At 40.2% G+C, this 21,211-nt stretch overlaps 1 protein-coding gene across 1 annotated transcript; it reads right to left on the bottom strand.

The window, feature by feature from the left end:
- Positions 1 to 1,610: 1,610 nt before the first annotated feature.
- Positions 1,611 to 18,948, bottom strand: LOC119742465. The gene is made up of 2 exons (XM_038218400.1): positions 18,091 to 18,948; positions 1,611 to 2,953 (listed from the first exon to the last, which is right to left on the bottom strand). Exons 1-2 carry the CDS (start codon positions 18,186 to 18,188, stop codon positions 2,311 to 2,313), a joined length of 741 nt encoding a protein of 246 aa, XP_038074328.1. The 5' UTR covers positions 18,189 to 18,948; the 3' UTR covers positions 1,611 to 2,310.
- Between the last annotated feature and the right edge of the window lie 2,263 nt (positions 18,949 to 21,211).

Raw genomic sequence — 21,211 nt, 5'->3', positions numbered from 1 at the left:
GCCCGACTTATTACGAATTCCGTTCACTGCCAGTTTGACAATAAATGGATCGTTTGGCCATTATTAAACTGTTGCATCAGTCCCCTAAGAACGCACGCATCTTAAGCAAAAACGTATCCTGATCCGTTTGAATACTTAATACATACTCTCTTTAATCTTTATTATAATTGAAATATCAGTTGTAGACTATGTATCCCTTTGATTTCACTGAGTCTAAATTTCGTTGTGTATAATAACGAGCGTTGACAGACTTACGGTTTCGCGCCCTCTGATATATTCCTCCCGACCCGACCCCACCGTCAGACGTACATACCTATTTGACAAACTTACCAATAACAATTAACACTTTCAAGCTGGTAATTTTGATAACGAAAAAAAAAAGTTGAAACATGGATGTAATAGGTATAGGCTACTAGTACGGCAGATAGGTGACGGGATTGTGCTTTCGATGATACAAGCATGGAATTTGGCACATAATCAGAGTAGGTCATGAGAAAGATATTTGGCTATACATATAGGGCCATCGCAGATTTGTCCTTTGAAAAAAAATATGGGTAGAATAACAAGCAATGGCAGCCATTTTGAAAATCTTGAAAATCGCTTGTTATTCTACCTATATTTTTATCAAAGGACAAATCTGACAAATGTCCTTCTTGAGACATACTCTGACAGTGTGCCAAATGCCATGCTTGTATCATAAGGCACAATTCCCCCACATAGTTTCTTCTATCTGCCCCACTATAATAGAAAAAGACATTGAAACATAAGCCTGTATATGCTACTTGTCTGATGGTCAAAAATGCATGCGGGTCCTGTCAAATATCCGAATATTTTCAATCCTTAAAAAGATGCTGTAAACGTCTCCAATCGTTTCCAATCAATTTTGTGCCAAGGCTATGGCAAATACATACGTAAATATTAACTTTTCCCTACTCAGTAACATTCAAGGCTCCAGTGAATAACCATTTAAATATTAACCGCGTATTTTAACAGCTTTACGGACGTGTCTCGGTAATCGGTTTTTGTCGTGCATGGGTGCACCAGCCAACAATGATATATGTCTTCACACATGTATAATTGATGCCTCATACAGAATGTTAATGTTGTTTTCACCAAGCTTTGACCGGACGCTGTATATTAAATTGTGAGGCACAAGATTGAACAGGGATAAAAGCCGTCAGATTGACACAAACGTACACAGCAATACATTACATTGGTACTGAAGTCTCCCTTTTCGACTTAAAAAAAATCATCTGGAAGCAACTTTGGAAACATTTGGTGATTTGGAATACGATAAATGCTCATCGTTGCATAACCTTATATTATAATGCCTTATTACAATATAGTTATAATTCATAGTCCTAAATAATCAACACACCGCCATCGCTGCATTATGCGCGATATCGCGCAGTACACACGACGCGCGCGCCAATATCCATTGAACTTGAGGAGATGTTTGCGACTTACTTGCGAGCTGGAAACTCCAATATATAGCTAGAGGGGTGTTTCGAAAAACATAAAGTGAAATTGTTGAACAAAATCGTTGGAAATGTTTAACTTGTTTTGGCTTTTAGACCGAAAAGTTTTGATTTTTTTTAGCTTTCGGCTCGGGTAATTTTCAGCATCCAAACTCCAACCGGTCTTAAACAGAGTGTTTAAAACCTCCCAAGCACACATTAGTTTTATTCCCCTATTGAAGCAGATGGTTTGAAAAGCACGTTGGCAGAAAAGCACAATGATATTTTGTTGACATTTGAACATTGACGCACGATGATAGATGTCATTAATTTCCCCTACAAGTGCTACCAACAACAAGTATTGAATTGGTGGAATGCATATGTACATTTATAACTTGTTGACAGACAATTGTATAATGCAATCAGAAAGAGAAACTACGTTTTGGTAAGGGTTAAACTGTCTTTAAGCCACTTCTTGTTAAGGCTTACGTCTCTTTGATAACCATTCTTTTTCACACGAAAATGTTTGATTGATATATATTCTTCCTTGGGCCTATCGGATAGCGCAAAGTTACCACTCTTGGCAGCTTTTTTCCGTTGTCAACGGTCGGATTCTGACAGAAACATTTGGCGCTGAACGATTCCCTTGATGACGGTCCATTCCCTTGATCTACGACACGTGGCCTGTCCCAACGAGCTTATAACGAGTATAAGCTTGTTTGGAGTCAGTCAGTAAGCCCACACGACATCAAGTTGTTGTTTCCAGCAAGATTAACGTGACGTGACTCCACACAAACTTTTTCGTAGTCTGGGAATTTGCGAAATCTATTCGACCGAGCAAACTTTTCCAACATTAAACCCAGTCGGCTGCATTCTTGACTTTCCCCGCGTTACCACCGGCTTCGTTACTCGATATCTCTGTGACAGTTTGAGTCCGTGACCCATCCCCAGAGGTGCGTACAGACACGGGCTTGGGTGTAACGGTCACCTCCTCGACTTGCGTAGTGTCACCGTTGGCGTCGCTCTGTGGGGTCAACGACACTTGAATCTGGACTTGAGGGGGCGGGACAGCAGGAAGCTTCTTGGCCTTAGTACCCGGGGTGGTTTTACCCCGGGGTGAGGATGTGGGTGGCTCACTACTATCGATGTGCCGCTTGTAAGGAATGTTTGAATCCATGATACAATCCTCGGTACTTTCGCCAGCAGATGGGTCACCACCGTCGGGGTCGTCCGTTTTATGGATGTGAACCACCCCTCCCTCGTGGCGGTATTCCAGTCCTGCACGGGTCCAGCGTCTCTCCATGGCTTGTGGGGGAGGCGCGAAGGCAGAGGGCCGCCGCTGTTCCAGCAAGAGTCCTGGGGTACTGAGAGAGCGCGAGGTCCTGTTGGGTGGTTCCTCGATGTCCGGTGGTGGCACACCCGCCGTCTGCTCGCTGATGGCTAGCAGCTGCTGCTCTCGTCTCTGTGCCTGTTTCTCGGCGATACGTTTATGGTCCCTGCGATGGATGAGAGAGAAAGACAGAAGGAATGGATGAGTCATTGCAAACGCACTGACTGATGCACACATGCAACATGATGGAACCTGCCCGTGAGGAGACAATCAAGCGAATGAATCATTGACATCACTTCTCCCTTTGTTTCCAGACTAGCGCATGCAGTCATCATCTCACACCTGCTCACATGCACGCACAGCATAAAGATGTCAGTAGTTTCCTAGGCATGATTTCAGCGCTATGCATATGCGCTGTAGGCACGGGTAACACGCCATATGGACACTGGCGACTGTGCGCTCTATATGCCCCGTCCCTACAGTCAACTGCAATAATACATTACTCATAAACTCGATGCTGTTCTAACTCACCATGAATATTTATAAGCAAACCAAATATTGTCTGAATTCGCCTCCTAAAACAAAATAGCCAAAGGTGATTGACGGGCCTACATTAAATTGCTGTCTGAGCTCTCTAGTCTCCACTCGAGACGTCTGTCTGGTTATTCATCGCATCTCAATCAGTTCCGGGGAATTATTTTCTACTCTTTCGATTGCCAATTTCTGGCACACTTGTCGTTCATACGTATCTTAGTTACCTGTGCTTTCTTCACTGCCAAGATATAAAGGCTGGCAGTTAGTAACTATGTTTGGGTTATTACATTTATTCTAGAAATTAAATCTTGTTAAATGTTGAAGAAAAGACATACGCCCTTATGGGAGTAACATGCCACAATTACTATAAGTAATGACTATTTTTAACACACTGTTTCCTGAGTGAATTAACACTGATGATACTCCAAACGCACCACTGCTTTAATTACGGTAAATGGAAAATGAAAACTGACACCGGGGAAGCGAGATTCCCGCGTGAACTCACGATACTATAAGGAAATTAAAATTTCAGGAACCTTGTAGTGTTTCAGATTTTGAATGTACGTATGTGCAGTTGCAAAATTATTTTCGAGTTCCTATTTAAACAGGGAAATTAGATTACCTTAAAGATATACAATGATTGATATAAAATGCCACATCACTTTAAAATATTGCACGGAACAAACTACTGCAAACTACTCAATTTACAACAGGAAATCTTGCCAAAATGTCTGAAATTTATGGACGTAGGAAATGCTAATAAAGGTCGTCACACGACCGCCATTTTGATTTGTGTTCGGTGTTTTGCCTTCATAACAACCCGGGGCGCACGTGCATATTTCGACAACTTGTGATTCCCCACATGGACTCATCTACATTACTGATCAAATGCATCGTGATCTGATCGAACACGCTACAGAGCTTGATATTTCAAAAATCCCCATCGAGGAAATGTATCCAGTCGTCTCCCAAAATGTATAGCACAAACAGAGCCGGATAAAGACTGCGGGAGGCCCTGGGCTCAAGTAATGTGGGAGGCACTATACGTAAAACAGAATAAAAACGTTTTCTCCAAATTTGACCTTCACGTTACTTAGCCTAACTTTCTATTGATGAGCTTCAAACGCATTTAGTTAGATACATGTAACCGTAACAAAACTTGCTCATTTTGGAACATTGTGAATAAAGGTATTGCTGTGAAAGGTGCAGTGTCTGGTTAATGGGGCAGAGGGTTGCCTATGTGGCGCACAAATTCATGTAACGGTTGACTGAACTCAACATTTATGAACACAAAATATTTCAAACTTGCCGAAATGTCACTTCCTGATAACTTTTGGGTAAAACTTCGCAAATGCAAGTTGCAAGAGGAGAAGTGTTCCACGTTAGGCCAACGAGTAGACTTGCTGTGTAAGTGACGTGAAAACAATGGTAAATGTCAGCGACACGATTTGGTAATAACATTGGAATTGTAATGAACTGATTCAGGTATCTGAACATCATATCTTGGCCGAGTTCACCTAGGTCCGCAGATGGTAGTTTTCTTTTTGACTTACCACGGTGTAGGATGAAATGTTGTAAGCGTTTTGTGGACTCGGCCCCTAAATTGTTGGAGGCCTCAGGCCAGGGCCCGGTAGGTCTGTGCGTTTAGGCGCATCTTTCCATTTTAATACATATTTTTTTTAAATGCATTTTTCCATTAATTTTTAATTTGCACAATAGGATAGAGGGAATGCAAGGGAACCGATCTTTCAAGGACACCGGTATAATGTTGAAATAGTAGTGCAACTATGCGAGCGATATCAAACGTAATTTAAAGATGTGCTATCTGTACAGTTCTCGAAAATAGATTTATTTTTAATAGAATTGGTTTTGTGCTCCTGCAATACAAAATTATTGACTTTTGAATGAGACTTCGAACAAACAAATCGGCCACAACTTTTATTTATGGAACGATACTTTAAAGATTTCGAATTTACTTCTTGCAGTGTAATCATGTGCAGCGAATGTGCGTGCATTGACAAAAGCGGTAACCTACGTTTCCTTCACATTTTCATCTAGGCTAAAGCATATTGTTACAAACATTAAGTCAAGTTTACCAATCAGTTTTTAAAGGTTGCAATACGTATTCATTAACGGGAGAACGTCTACGGCCCACGTGTTCAAAACAAACTGCACATGATGTCTCTGTACAGAAAAGAACATCAGAACGCAGGAGATATTAGGCCTACAACGTAGAGTTGTTATATTCCCTCGATCACGAGCGTGATGGTCCCGCCTTTTTGAACGTCAGGGCATGAACATAGCCTAAATGTCACGTCGATGCATGGAGACATGACCCATTAGGCCCATTGTGTGTCAAAATAAAACGGGCAGAAAAGGTCAAAGAGCGTCGGCTTTGTGAGACAACCTCACGAATTAATTGCACGTCCATTCAGACTTCTTGTTATGCATATTCGATACCCTCGTACAAATCTACAAATGATTTTTCGTCGGTCCTTTTGTTTTTGGTGTTACAATTTCAGTAGTTTCAGTAATGAGGAAATTCACTCCTTTCACTGTTCCTGATACATTTATACACTTGGCATGCACGACGGTGCGAACAAATTATTGCAGAATAGTTTCTACGCACGCCAATATGCAAATGCAGTTGCATCTTTTTGTATTAATCCTCTGAGACACTGCGATGAAATGCCAACCTCGTCTGTCGGATGTACAAGCAGTCTTTTAATTGAAGCCGTATGTGAACAGCTACCTGTACCGTCTGTTCGTCTTTTAAAAGATAAGCCTCGGAGAAATGCCCATTTCTAGCTACATTACCTTGGACGTCATAAAAGACCTCTAAACATGACGAGCGTGTCTCAAAGAGACAAAGGAGCAGATGTTTTGCAACAATGATGGGATAACGATTAGACAGACATTTTTTTTCTTTTTTAGTGAGATGTGTGAAAAGCGTCCCACCATCTTCCGGCGAGCGCATTGAAAATTAATCAATACTGGCGGCGGTGCTATATTAGAAAGCACATTTGTGCCTCTTTCAATTCCATAGCTAGGCCTAATCATTAAAGGGCCATGCAATGTAATTGTATTTAACACATTTCTTGAAAATGTACCTTTGTGTCCCATTTATCTTTATTTTTTAATTTTGTTTTGCCATTTTAAAGGGTATTTTGGTGCCTTTTGATTTTCATGCTAATGACAATTTCCATATTCATGAGCAATATATAAAGTGTGATGTCATTTCAGGCAGAAACCTCAATGTTACTGTCATTTCAACACCAAAGGTCGCCATAATTTGGGTTTCGTAAATGTTGTTTTCTTTGGTGATTCGTTGTTGTGTCATTACATGACAGTAAGCCAATGAGCAAAGTTTCCCACAGATGTTTTCAATGGGCAAATATTTGGGTTCACAAATTGAACAGAAAATCCCTTATTAACGGAACAATATCTTCCTGAAATGACATCACAACAACAGCCCCCTCAGTTGTCTGGAAAAGCATTGAGAATTTTAAATGTTTAAAGAAGTGCACTTTTCAATAAAATAAACCAAAAGGAATGTCAAATAGTTTTTATACATTTCAGAGGAGTAGAATGTTGCACATAATATATTTCTAAGAAAATCCATCAACTTTTTCCGCGATACCCTTTTTTAACCTCTAGTCTTGCGCATCTTTTGTTACCAAAAACATAAAATTCTAATCATAGGTTACCGCGCAGCGAAAATCTTTCGTTGTTGAGCGCCGTGAAAACTGAATTTGTCCCATTATGTAGTGCACACAAAGCAGAATCCCATTGGGGCATATGAATAATTAATTCAAAAACTGATAATTTAAAAACCCTATATTCATGAAATTTCTTGGGAATGTTCATATTAAATTATTCAATGCATGCACCGAGTTGCATAATTTTTCGTCACTCATAGGCCGAGATCGGGGGGGGGGGGGGGGAAATCCGCTCCCGGCTGTGCGGTGGTCAAAATAACACGGCTCCTTTAGGGTAAACATGGTGTTACCGTGAACCTTCCATTAAGGGGCTCATGAAGTGAATATTTCTTAGGAACAAATTCTGTGCTACTTTCCAATCCTCTTAAGTGAATGAAAACTAATTGATATTCCTTTTTGGTCAATTTTGTTGAAAAGTGCAATTCCTTAAACATTTAAAATTGTCCATGCTTTTCCGGACAACAGTTTTGAGGGGGGGGGGCTGTTGTTGTGATGTCATTTCAGGGAGACACTGTTCATATTTTTTTATTGAAACAGTCAACCAAAAAAAATGCTCATTAAAAACATTTGTGAGAGTTTGCTCATTGGCTTACTCATACGTTTGCTCATTGGCTTACTGCCATGAACTGGCACAACAACGACTCACTAATGAAAAGAAAGTTCACGACATCGAAATATCCAAAATTTTGGCACCTTTTTGTGAATAAACTAATTGCAACATTGAGGTTTCTGCCTGATATGACATCACCCTTTTGCTCATGAATATGGAAATTCGCATTAGCATAAAAACCAAAAAGGCACCAACATACAATTGAAAATGGCAACCTGAAAATTGAAAATAAGGTTAAAGGGACACAAAGGTGCAGTTTCAAGGATTGCATTTTAAAAATTACATTGGCGGATCCAGAACAAAATTTCTGGAGGGCAAGCAGATGGAGTTATTTTTTTCTAGAAAGTGGTTATGTTTGTTACCTACAAATATTGAATGGACACGAAGCAAAATGGGACGAGTATAGAATAAGGCATCGATTTTAAGACAGTCGTCTTCTCTGGTTTGATTCTCAAAAATAAATCGGCTTTTTCTAGGGGGAGTGGTTGGGAATATGGTCCACGTCGCCCCCCTTTGATCCGCAGGAGGTTCAATGAAGGCATTTTACGAACATTAATGTTGGCCCTTTCGCGAAGCACATTGCTTCATAATTATGTGCTACATCCTGTCCACTCACAAGTTCTCATTTTCAAGAACATAAAATCCCCCATATCAGGATCAGTGGCAATTACCCGAAAACAGACATACTCATGTGGACTATGTTGTGTCGTCATTTGGAGGGATACTTGAATTTTACGACCAAAAGGATTGACATTGTCTGAAGAGACGCCGTGATTATACTTTGACGTGCGCCAGACAGGCGCTGCAATATTCCAACTAAACAGGGCCCCTTCTCAAAGGAACGATGCATGGAATTTCACTACTCACTTGAAAATTATCACTACTGAGCTGAATCCACCACACGAGAAGTTCATCAACATCTAGATTTTTTTTAACATCCCTGTTATTTTTTGGTAAATCCCAAAGTCGTCCAAAGTGTTGCGGTAATATGATACAGAATGCCATTCTTTAATACTCCTCCCAACCCCAAAACAAGGAAAAGAGGTGCGGTAGCAAACAAAAATACTTATAACACATGTCAGTTTTGGCATTGTTGAATGACTGTACTTAGTCGTCGTTGGACTAAACTTTTGTTCCGTCTTTTGCGGTGTACTGTTAGAATAACCATCGTCAGCATATACAATTTACTAGTATACTCGTAAATTAAATCGAGTTGTTTAAGAACGGCGACGTCAACACTTTTTACCCGCCACTGTCTTCTCCTCTATTCTCGTATGTATGTCACGATCTTTCAAGTTGCTCTACCCGGCCGTGTTCTTCCACATAATCGAATTTTTTTTTTCCGAATAGTTTTTTCATTTCATTTTAACTTAAACAATAACTTCTCTGTCTATTTTGGACTGATGCTTTTATCACCTCTGAAAGTAGGGTTTTTTTTTGGGGGGGGGGGGTGTTAGTATATCGTTGCAAAGAATGCAGCCGTCCAAAGAAGCATAAACCTACGCTTGGTGGCGCTATTTCGTTTTCGTAGAAAGTGAAGTTGCAGCTTGGCAACGCTATGTACGGATACATAAAGGCTTCCAATCGGGCGCCAATGCGTGTGTAAAACGGTTTTGAGCCCATCTATTCTGTTGTCGTCTATCCGCTCTTTGCCCGGTCGAAATAGTGGGGCAAAAGCGTGGTTGCAATTGCAAAGCAAGGAGTCTTTCTTGTCTTTTTCCTAACAACGGATTCAATATAAACCCTCTCTATATAAACCTAACCTAATGGAATTCTGAAGGAGTTTGAATGTACTATACATTACTGCTATGAAAAAAAAGAGGATCATTTAGGTGGAATATGTTTACTGGTCTACTTTTGGTAATAAGCGGAAGAAACGACAATTAGTGTCTCTGTGTACTTTTTATTTTTAATTTGGCCTATCAGTTTACTCAAACAGACCATATTAAATTGATTTCACTATACATCCAGGAGAATAATGACCCAGATTACAGGAAAACGTATTAATTAGCTAGCATAACGTCCCTCCTCCACGATATTCCTTCTCGCAATATATAGCTGGGAATGTGGTTAATTAATTTGGCGTCGTCGCGGTTCAAAAACTGGGTTAGACTCCCGCACATTATTTACATGATTATAATGTCCGGTCGATAAATAGGTTCGAAAAGAAGATTGATGGATTATATGACCACACTAGTATGGTTTGAATTAATTAATTTCGTTTTGTGCCACTTGGTGGTACATTCTTTCAAGCAGGACTGAAGGAAAGCGAGACAAATCGAACCAACTTTTGTAGGAACATTGCCAGTCTATTCTGTGACATTAATTGTATGTCTCCTGTGACATTAACTTGCATTTTGCCTTCACTTCGTCGAGGTAAATGCAAAGGAAGATGCAAATTACACCATTAGCAATAGCCTAGGATGTACTGGTGACCTAGATTTTACCTTTGAATTAGCTATCTTCTTCAATTTGGATATTATTCTCGCAACTTTATATTTAGTTTTACAACCTTTGGGTACTACACACTTAATGTCTATATTACACCACTGTAATCCGTTTAGCCTACCTTTTTTCCAGTAGCAAGAAATTCATGATGGAAGGTAATAGCATTATTATTTTTTGATAGGTCTATTGACCAATTTGCGTATTTTATTCAGTGCGGTGTAAATTGAAGTCTACTGCAAAAACACCAAGCGTTTTTATAATAGCTAGAAACTACTCGCAAAATTAACACTCATTTCGTACCAGCTATACTCGGAAGTTCGGACAATAAGCAATATCTTGATCCGTCTCTTAATTTGTAAGAAGACAGAGCTATCACTCTTAAAGACCGCAGAGCTCCAGGGGCCGCAGTGGGATCAGTGTATAAGATCTTCTAATTGCTTCGGCGTCATCAAATATGAATGTTCGTCTGAAATGTCAAAAAGTGTCGTATTTTTTTCTTCATATCATGGCTATATAGATATGTTGTTGACGTTATTCATCCAAATGCACAAGCGTGCATTTCGACGTGCAGTTCATTGTCACAAGCCTGCGGTTTGTTGGATAAACGTACGTGATTGCCAATGGAACCTGTACTTAAAAGCTCTGATGCAATGTTGCAGATGACTACGACGATGTTTTTTTATAAACTTGTGCATTTCACGTCTTTTCCCCTAGGCTCGTATACGCATTCAAGCCTGGCGTATTTTCACAGGGACGTGTGGGTCTGTTAAAGTAATGTGCCGTCTTGAAATTTGAGAAATCAAGTTTCGCGCAGAGTGAGCGACAATGTTCTATAAATAGAGACACTTCATGTTTTCTCCCATATTCAGGGTGTGTAGAGTCCCCGTTCGCCTTTCAGGGATGCATGAAGTCCCACGGCTACGTAAAGGGAGAATGTAAAGGTAATTTTTTAGCGTCTTGGACGCCCGGAATTGAGGCTCTGCCCATCAGCCCATTGGTGTACGCTGGGCATAGTCTGCAATCATTATGCATCAGCTGGACTCGTTCGAGCACGCTTCAAGTAGTTTATGGATTGCGACTGGGCCCTACATTTTGCCACTAGCGATTTTTTTCTTCGGTTTTCGCTGTTTCTCTTGTCTAACCGTGGCCCTCACATTTTGACCTTTAAGGAAGCCGAGAGAGGACGTATAACAACAACTGAACACATGATAGGGCCGAATGTCTACGCTGTATATTTTATAGTGACACTAGGCCTATTATGTTGAAATCTCAACCCATTGGTCACAAAATGTCTGTTATTGTAATGGTCCATTAGACCAACTGTCTTTGTCTTCGCATTCTTGCTTCCCAATTAAAATTCTAAAGCCACTTGGGAATGAATGGATGCGCATAATGAGAACCTTAGTTGCATTGTAATTCAAACAAAACACCTTTTAGATAATCTTGTTTCATTTAAGGAAAAGATTGGTAAGCAAAGTCATCTGGTACGTTACTCATGGTTAAAGTAAATATGTATGTTGAGAGCGAAAATGGTGACAATTAACGGCATGCAGGCATGACAAGGAAGAGACAAATGGGAATCTTGTAAAGCAAACATTTACTGCAGCAATAATCAGATGAAGAGGGACTACGGTGTTATGATTGTACTCGACATCTCAGAGCCATAACAGTGCCTCCGTAAGTTTACCTTTTCCCGTACCAAAGGGGTGTGGTTATACGACTAATTTTTAATCTCTACTTAGTAAAAGAATATATTCAGACGTTAAAATGTCCAAAAAGAAGTATGAATGGCGCAACTTTAAATTTGCTCTAAACATGCTCCTTGACAATCATCCTCCTTTTTCAATTAGGCCTATATATTAATATTTATATTTAGTGGTATAGGCCTATTTGTAGTGTTTTTCACGAGGCACAAAATACATTTTTAAAACATTCTTTTTTTTTAATGTAAATCACGTGCAATTCAGCTCTATTCGTGATTTGTAAACCATGTTGAATTTATTTTAATTGACTTGAAATTGTATGTTGAAAAACAATATTTAGTGTGGTTTATTTTTGAAGTTTCCAACCCTCTGGAAATACGCTTTTATTTTTGTTTGCTTTTACGCCCATAACGCACAAAAGACACGCCTCAAATAATAGCGGTCCGCAAATAATTCTCACGTAGTAGAGTACACATTCCTTTCTAAACATGGGTGAATTTTTATATTAGATGTCTCAATCAAAAGCGAATAACATTGACAATAGCAAATTGAATACAAAATCTATTTTTTTCGGGGTATAGGCCTAACTCGAAAATACAGGATGTCCCCAAAAAAGTTGTGCATGCAACTATCGTTTAATTTCTAAAACACTACTTAACATGAGTATTTCATCTAGATGGAGCATATTAGTTATACTTCTGTGCATTATCAGTGAAAACAACATGGAGATCTGTTCATGCAAACCAGAGATCTAACACGAACAGATTGTAAATGTTTTTTTTTACCCATTTCAATGGGATATCACATTGTCATTGGGCCTTTTCTAATGTAAATTAAGGTAACGGATTCAATCCCATCCCATTGGAATTGGTAAAAAAAACATAGCCTTTCTATAATCTGTTAAATCTCTGGTTTGCATGAACGGATTTCCTTGGCATTTTTACTAAATGTACACAAGAGTATAACTAATATGCTCCGCCAAGATGACATTCTAATGTTAAGTAGCTTTTGAGATATTAAAGGATGTATCTGCTTGCATTACGTTTTGGGGGACACCCTGTAGAACGTTGAGAGCAATTTTATACAATCTAAATTGGTTGTACATTTCGCGCACTGAGGACATATTCCCGTGAGGGAAGTATTAAAAGTTAATCAGGATTACACTGGGGGCTACGTGAACACGCGAGGTAACAGATGTGCATTGACTGTACCGGTTGTTGCATAAATGTCTCGTGATTAAAAACATATATATTTTTCCGATATCATGGCCCCGTCCTTATTGCATTGTATTGTTTGCTAATGACGTATTTTGGAATCGATTCTTTTCCAGAGATGGATATGACTATCAGCTCTTCCTATATGACTCATCCTGAGATGAGGCGATTTTACTGATAACATCCCAGCAACAACCAGCGTGGCAAAATAAGACTATACTAAAAAGTCAAAAGATGATTTTTTATCATTCATCGAGTCAACTATCATTGTTTTTTTTATGCGAATTATTCGTTCCCAAAGACATCTGAGGAAGCGTGTAATTTATTAAATCCCACAGTGGGCAAAACATGTATGATATTCAGCGCATCGACCCTTTAATCCTAAGCGAACGGATCATCCTTCTACACACGAAATCACAGCCTTAACGTTGCAATTCAGGCCCCGATCATTCACAGCTGAAATACGCCCATGGCAACATGAATTGAATTCGCCGACATACAATATCTGTTGTTCCTGATTTCGTCGCGAGTTTCTTACTGAGAAGCTTGATTAAAACGTCAACCGGCGCAGTTTTTGATAAAGCGAACCTCCTTTCTATTTCATCAAGCCCTGCATGTTGAGTATATGGTACGGACGTCATACATACGCATAATGCATTATGAGGCGCACATCGCCTCGTGCCGTTTATTAGTTCCAATGACCCACGTGAAATGCCGACGCCAGACAGAAATGTGATCAAATCAGAAGTCTAAGAAACTGTGTATTTGTACATACCCCCAAAAGATCATTGTGGTTATGGCCGAACTTATATTTTTACAACTGTTACAAAAAAATATATCATCATCTGTATTCAAACTTCCGAATTTTGCCATCTGCAATGTTCCCATTCTTGGCTATTGTGTGAATTGTCAGTTTCACCTCAAATTAAACTCCATGATCGTGGCGACGAGGTTTCAAGAAAAATGCCGTCATTTGAACACGGTTCACTTGACTTGAAAGTGAAAACACCGACCAACGAATCAATTCAATTAAATGCCGTCGAATCTGGATTATGTTTGAGTAGCAGCAGCCAACCTATGTTTAACTTGTCTTATTCACTCCTCGAGAAATTTAATTAATTGAGCCGGGTTCCAATGTTGATGAACGCCACTGTTTAATATGCACTTCTTCATCACACGCATTCACAATAGGACCTCAGTCTTACCACTGTCTGTACTTTGGGATCAAATCCTGAATGAACATGACATGTTTTCATGATCTACCCATTTATAATAGCAAAGTACTTTTGAACAATTTTGCTTTCTACGAGCAGGACTCAGGTTTATCTAACTAATTATGCAATGTTCAAATTGCGCAATGGGCTGAAAACGAGAACGAGTGGAACAATTAACGATAAATCCAATGAAAAAAAATTGTTCGCCTGATTATCTTGGATAGTATATTCAACTTTATAGTAGAGTGATTTTTTTTGATGGATAATGTGGTCAAATTTCCGATATTCCTCCCAAGTGTCTATATACAGAATCACTTCAAAGCAAATGCCCAATAAAAAAAAAAAAGAAATGCCGGGAATATTATTTACAGATTGTGCTTGCATTTTTCGAAATAATGTCATGGTTCAGTTTTAAATAAACTGAACTTATACTCGCGCTTCTATCAGAATGCAAACTTCGCATGTTTGACTACAGACAAATAGCCAGACTATAATCGTAACGTTTATAGAGGGCAGAACAGAATAAGACATTAGAAATTTGTTTGTCACTTGGACAAAACACATTTTTTCCAGGCTGTTTGAAATGACTCTGTGATGTGGTGACCTCATCATGACGTCACTTTAAATTTCATTCATAACAGAATCCCGGTTTAGGTACATACCAAGTTACCACCGGACCCCATTGTTCTAGAGATATAGGCCTCAGAAAAAAATGCCCCATTAATAATACGCCATGTGATTACGTAATCATGACGTTTTAATTTAACAAATCCTGGTCTAGGTACCTACCAAGTTACAACCAAGTTGGAAATACAGTTCTGTAGGTATAGACATGCACCTTTTATGTGACGTCACATAACTTGTGATGACATCATCATGACGTCACTTCAATGTTTACCTATACCACATCTGGTATAGGCACTTATCAAGTTACAACTAAATCGGACCCATATATTTCTATACATGTAGGCTTTAGAAAAAATGCCCCTTTAATATGACGCGGCATGACATGTGGTGACGTCATCATGTCGTCAGTTAAATTTGCATCTAAAGCACGTCCTTGTCCATCTACAGACACAGTTTCAACCCAATCGGACTTGTACTTCTGGAGTCATAGGAATTCAAAAAGAAATACACCTTTAACGTGATGTCACGTGACACCCGATGACATTATGGTGACGAAAATCTTCGGGGACCATCTTCGGATGGTGGTCTAAGTGTCTGTCAAGTCGATCAGATTAACGAAAACAAGAGCTTTTTCGGCTGACTTGCCGAAACGACTAATGAAATATCATCAAATGATGCTTGCTTTATGTGTGTGGGTTTTTTTTCACCAAATTTGAATTGCATATTTTTTTTTAACATTCTCGTGGGCTTGATTTCAAGGCACATTTTCTCATCGCTTCCTCCAAGGTATGGTAATTGGGGTTATGTAGATTGGCTAGATAGTGCGTCGTGTAAATAATATTAACTAACAAGGTTATCCGATTAACCGTTTGGATGATGCCCAAGGTTTCCTTCACTTTACCGCACCTTCATTTCATTATCGCTGTAATACGATGAATAATTTGAGGTTCTTGCTCCACGAATGCGTAATTATGACTCCTTTGGCACTATGACAAGCAAGGGTGCTGTCAGTGACATACAAGTGTATTATACTATATTCAAAATATAAAGTATATTGTCACATTCGTTATTGAAAGGCCCAATCCCATAACATAAGATGCCTGAGTAATTAACTATCTATACTGATTGACTGATATTATGGGACAAACTGCTCTAACCGATGTGAGCCAAGAAACCAGGAAACAAAGTTGTCAGCAAATAGCCATCCAGCATGCCAGCTAGCTCGCCTACCATAAAGTCAGTCAGGTATCCAGCTAAAGCCAATCAGACAGCCAGACCGCCCGTCAGTCGGCCAGCCAGCTGGACAGCCATCCAGTCAGCCAGATCAGGCATGCCAGCCAGCCAACTATAAGGCAGGGTCAGTCGGTCGACCAGCTGACCAGTCATGTAGCCAGCAAGCAAGCTAGTCGGTCAGCAATGTAGCCAGAAAGCCAGCAGGTAAGCTAGCTATAGCCAGCTATAGCCATCCACGCAGCTAGCAAGCATGAAGCTAACTAGCCAGTCAGTTAACCTTCCATCTAACCAGCAAACAAGCTTGGCAGCCAGCTAGCCAACCGACCGACCATCAATCCATCCATTCATCCCTCCATCCCTCCATCCATCCATCCGGGGAGCCAGGGCAGCCAGTCAGGCAGCCAGTCAGGCAGCCAGCCAGCCAACCAGCCAACCAACCAGCCCAGCCGAGCAGCTAGCCAACCAGCCAGTCAGTAAAATACATGAATGCACTCTCGCAGACATTCATAAATTAAGACTATATTAAATCTACATGCCGTATTCCATAACACTTGCATGGCGTTCCTACAAGGAAGATGTTGCATCAGTAAATCATCCGCATATTTATGTATAACTTGCGTCAAAGGAAGTAAATGATAAGGGTGAATAGTAAATCAAATATTTGTATTAATTTATTGTGAAGAGCGTCAGGAGCTTCGATTCCGAATTATGTCACAGTTGCCAAACAAAGCTTGATCATGTTATTTTAGCTGATGGATAACCATGAACTCTTAGAAAAGATTTATATAATAATACTTCATATACATGTAGGGCGCTTTCAAGGAACAAAACTTCATTCTCAAGGATTGTCCCTTAACTTTTCTATGTCTGGGTTGACAGAGAAGCTGCCCGGCAAGTTTCGATCATTTAATGCATTATTATGTAATAACTCAGCAACCTACACTTGTTTCGCAAGTACGTTCTCATTTAGGTTACAATATCGCAATTTCTTGAAAAAGAAGTAAGGAATGACTGTTCCTTTTGCTTTCATGCAGCGAACCATAAAAAGGAATATGATACAAAATGTATACAACTATTTTCCCTTATAAATGTGAACTATCAATTAGGTCCTACTCCAAGGCAGGATCCAGAACACAGTGGGTTTTTTTTTGGGGGGGGGGGGACAAACAATTTTGTTGGGGTGGTTTTTTTCCGCCCCAAATTTAATATGAAAAGCAAGGGGGATGGGCACTATAAGGACTCTTCATGGCATTGGTGCATGGTGGCGCATTTTAATGCTGTACGCAGTGGCTGCCCTTTTTGCGACGTCACTTAAAAAACAATTCCCTACTCGTCCATATAATATGGCCAAAGGAATTGATTAACCTTCGGCACGTATCTTTGGGTTGTGCGCATAGGAAAATGGCTTGCCGACAAGATTTATAATTAAGAATCTTCAAAATGATAAGATATAAATTGTCGTCTTGACGTCATAGTGCACATTATCCTAATGAGATTGCCAATCTTTAAGATTATAGGGTAGTACTTCCAGACCTCAAGGAAATGTTATAGTCTTGCGAATCTGACAAGTATACAAGTTGATATTCTGAAAAACAGAGACAGTGTTGAACGGAGACATTGCCAGCACTTTTTGAGCCTTCTACACACTCGGAACACTGTGGTTTATTATGTTGATAATAAACATGCGATGATTCATAAAGATGTCTTTTTTTAAAAATCAATTCAACCCTCATTTTGTAGCATGATTTTGTACAACTGGCACTTCCAACACCCCCAGGCCTTTCATCTTTCAAAGCCACGTATGAAACCAAATACCACATCAATAATATTTAATATTTTACCTTGACCTTCGTAACACTATTATATGCGATGAATTGCATTGTATGTTTAATGTAATGCAACGGCACTCTATAAACTGTTTCTTATGCAGGATGTAGAATTACCGTGCGTGATATTTCGGATTTTAATTTTAGATAGTGTATAGAAAATGGTTTTACTAACCTGATAGCCTTGTAGGCTGAGTATAAGCAGGCAGCTACGAAACCAAAAGCAGCAGCAGAGCCGATCACCACGCCTGCAATGAAGCCAGCGTCACCCATATCTGTTGGCTCAGGGTGAGGCGGGTTTTATAGGGACTCCCCCCGGACCGGGCGCCGCCACTGTAAGACCCACGGAGTTAATCCACGAGACGATGATGAAAATGACAAGGAGGAATAACAACAAAATCCAGAGGGGGAGGTTAAACCTGGGTGTAAACAGACGGGGTGATGGCAGTTGACGCAAAGAATGAAATACTGGATGATGGGATGGACTACTGTGGACCAGTCACGCGTCCCTTGAGCGTGGTTAGGGACAAAGATACTGAGATTACTTGGTGACTTGCATGACACCGTGGAGACACCTCTATATCCTCCATACCAAAGTGTGAATAGTGACGAGCACGACTGACGCTGAGGGGAAGAACTCAGGTAATTAACTGGGATAACACGTAAGATGCACTGCCACGTGAGCCGACGGCTATAGTTTGTTTATTCCTTGTGTTCAAATACCACGCCAAGACAAGATAATACCTAGAAACGAGTCTCCCACGATACATGGAGTGCCACGCAGGTCTCCTGCAGAAAATTGAATTTTTGTTTGAGTAGCCGAAATGTGCCTGTGCCCGAATGCGAAATGAGGCCGCCGGTAAATCCCAGAGAAATCAAGTGTAGACAATCAGCCTTGCCCTGTGTTATGAAGAGCTTCACTGTCCATCAAACAGGTATTACGCGCATAACGAATTGTCATAACATTATAAGACTAGCCGTGAGATGCGGGATCTGTAAGAAGGCTTACTCAGTTAATGCACGAATACACTGAGCAACGTCATCACACGATGTGAAACTGCACGCACACGCGGAGCTTGGGAGTGCGGATGATGGTATATCAAAAGCTTGCTATCGCACCCTGATAGCAGTGAAAATAACAGCAGTGCATTAATTCCACATTACCAATCATGTGTGTGGGCACCTTTCGCTGTATGCTGCTCCGAGCGAGCCGCGTTTTCTGCTCAAATTCCCCTCTGGGTTAGGTGGCATATACGGAACCCGCTGCATAATCGAGCTTGAGTGACTGTATTCCGCCGAGTGTATGCCGCATGCCTTCGGGCAATGAAATTTAAAATGACTGGGTGTAGCGCGCGGCACGCTAATTCACAATGCGAACCTTAAGGGTATGGGTGGCACCGCGTATATAAAGAGGTACAACATCTTAATGCACTCTACAGCAGACAGCGGGGAAACAGGAGGCAGGAGGACGGCATGATCGAAAGAAATGAGTACTTCATTTACTATTCCCGGATCGCACTGCCTGTAGACCCTTGATATTTGAAATCGTCTCAAATTCAACAGGTCTCTTCGTGTAGGCACTGTAAGCCGCTTGCGTTAGGAACGTCAAACTATTGATCGGATCGGTCAACTCAAGAACAAATGGCTGAGTGTTGATAGCATAAAGTAAGATATATTGCTGGGTTACAAATTTATGTTTGTTTTCTTTGGATCCTCAAAGAATTCCACACATTCCGTATATCCTTGGATAAATTATTTACTGTCGTTTTGTAGTCAGCTTGCCCCCGCAATTCCCGAAGCCAAAAGCTTCTTTGCTTACAATATATAAGAGTTAAACTTCAAATACTCAATATACCAAAATAAAGTCGAGTTAATTGTAAAAACACTTCTCACTGCATCGAGCTGCATGCACGTTGCGAAGTCTTCGGTTTCACCAATGGCACCGTTTGAAACCCGGTGCTTGTTGCTTGTACATGACGACAATCAGCGAACGGCATTTGGTGAAACAGTGTTTGAAGGGTAAGTTAGAAGAAGAGTTTACGCAAAGCTGATTTTACACCTACGCACAAAGGACAACACCAAGGCAATTTACAAAGACAGATGGCATTATTCTTCGTCACGAATTCACCCAATATACGTCGCACAATTACTCGTCATATCGCAAATGTAAAACGTATCAAGAAAGATCACACCAACACATAGGATGTTTGTTTTCATACACTTCACGTGGATATTCCTAACACGTTCAAAAACGTCAGCAATTGCACTACACATTTTATTAAAGTGAAAAAAGTGAATTTTTGACCTTGATTTCCTTCAATATTCTACTCATTTTGCCGCTACGGATAACCAGAAATTGGAAAACATTGTGTTGACCTGGGCAAGTCCACGTAAAGTTGTAAGTTTCTGCATCGTGTTGACCTATCTTTTGTTCACATGGGCCAACTTAGTGACGCAATGCCTGTACCTACATTTTCCAACAATCGTTGCGTTATTGTTACGTTTGTGAGTACTTTTATAGGATATCACCAATAGCTCACCCTAATAAGTGACCAATTAATCGTAGAGTTAATGTTGTTTTAAAACGAAATATGTATGATGGTTTGGCCAGCTATTTATATCATAGGGAAATTGCGGCCTGAAATCCGCGATTTTATTCTTTAGATTGTTTACTTATCCCATTTCGAAGGTGCGGTTGAAAGGAAACTAACCTACGTCCCAGTTATTTACTCCCAGTTAAATCCCAGTTATTTACTCAAGTTCTGACGCCGGCGTACACGCACACGTATTTCCAGCCATGTCCATTCAATGTACGGTAAACGTTGTGTGTGACAATAATACACACAGTACCAATACACAAATGTTGTTTCTCGCACGTCCGCAGAATGTTCTGGTGGAATGTGTGCGGCAGGATTCACGACTAACATCCAACAGCTCGATGTTTGGGAGTCAAAATGTTGACCCCCGATGTCCGTTTCGCATTAATGACACAAAACGCCCAGTTTTTAAAGGATGGTTGTGTGAACGTTTATATCCTACCTTTAAATGATCTTCCAATTGACATCAAAACGCGTTTTGTAGCCCAAATGGGCGGTTATGTCCCTTTGAACTACGACAGAGCAATTGATTTTACGTTTTATGAAGTTATTGTGGCTTAAAATTGGTAAGTGGGTGTTCAGTGAAACTATTGAATTTGTCACTGACTATTCATGTGAGGTGTATATTTGTTCATGTTTTTTTTTTCACTCTTTGCCAACAGAAACTACTGCCCTATTTATTGCGGAAGCAGGCCTGCA

The sequence above is a fragment of the Patiria miniata genome, unplaced genomic scaffold (assembly GCF_015706575.1).
Source record: "Patiria miniata isolate m_02_andy unplaced genomic scaffold, ASM1570657v1 HiC_scaffold_11, whole genome shotgun sequence".
Taxonomy (NCBI): Eukaryota; Metazoa; Echinodermata; class Asteroidea; order Valvatida; family Asterinidae; genus Patiria; species Patiria miniata.
This window is presented reverse-complemented; position numbering and strand designations above follow the sequence as displayed.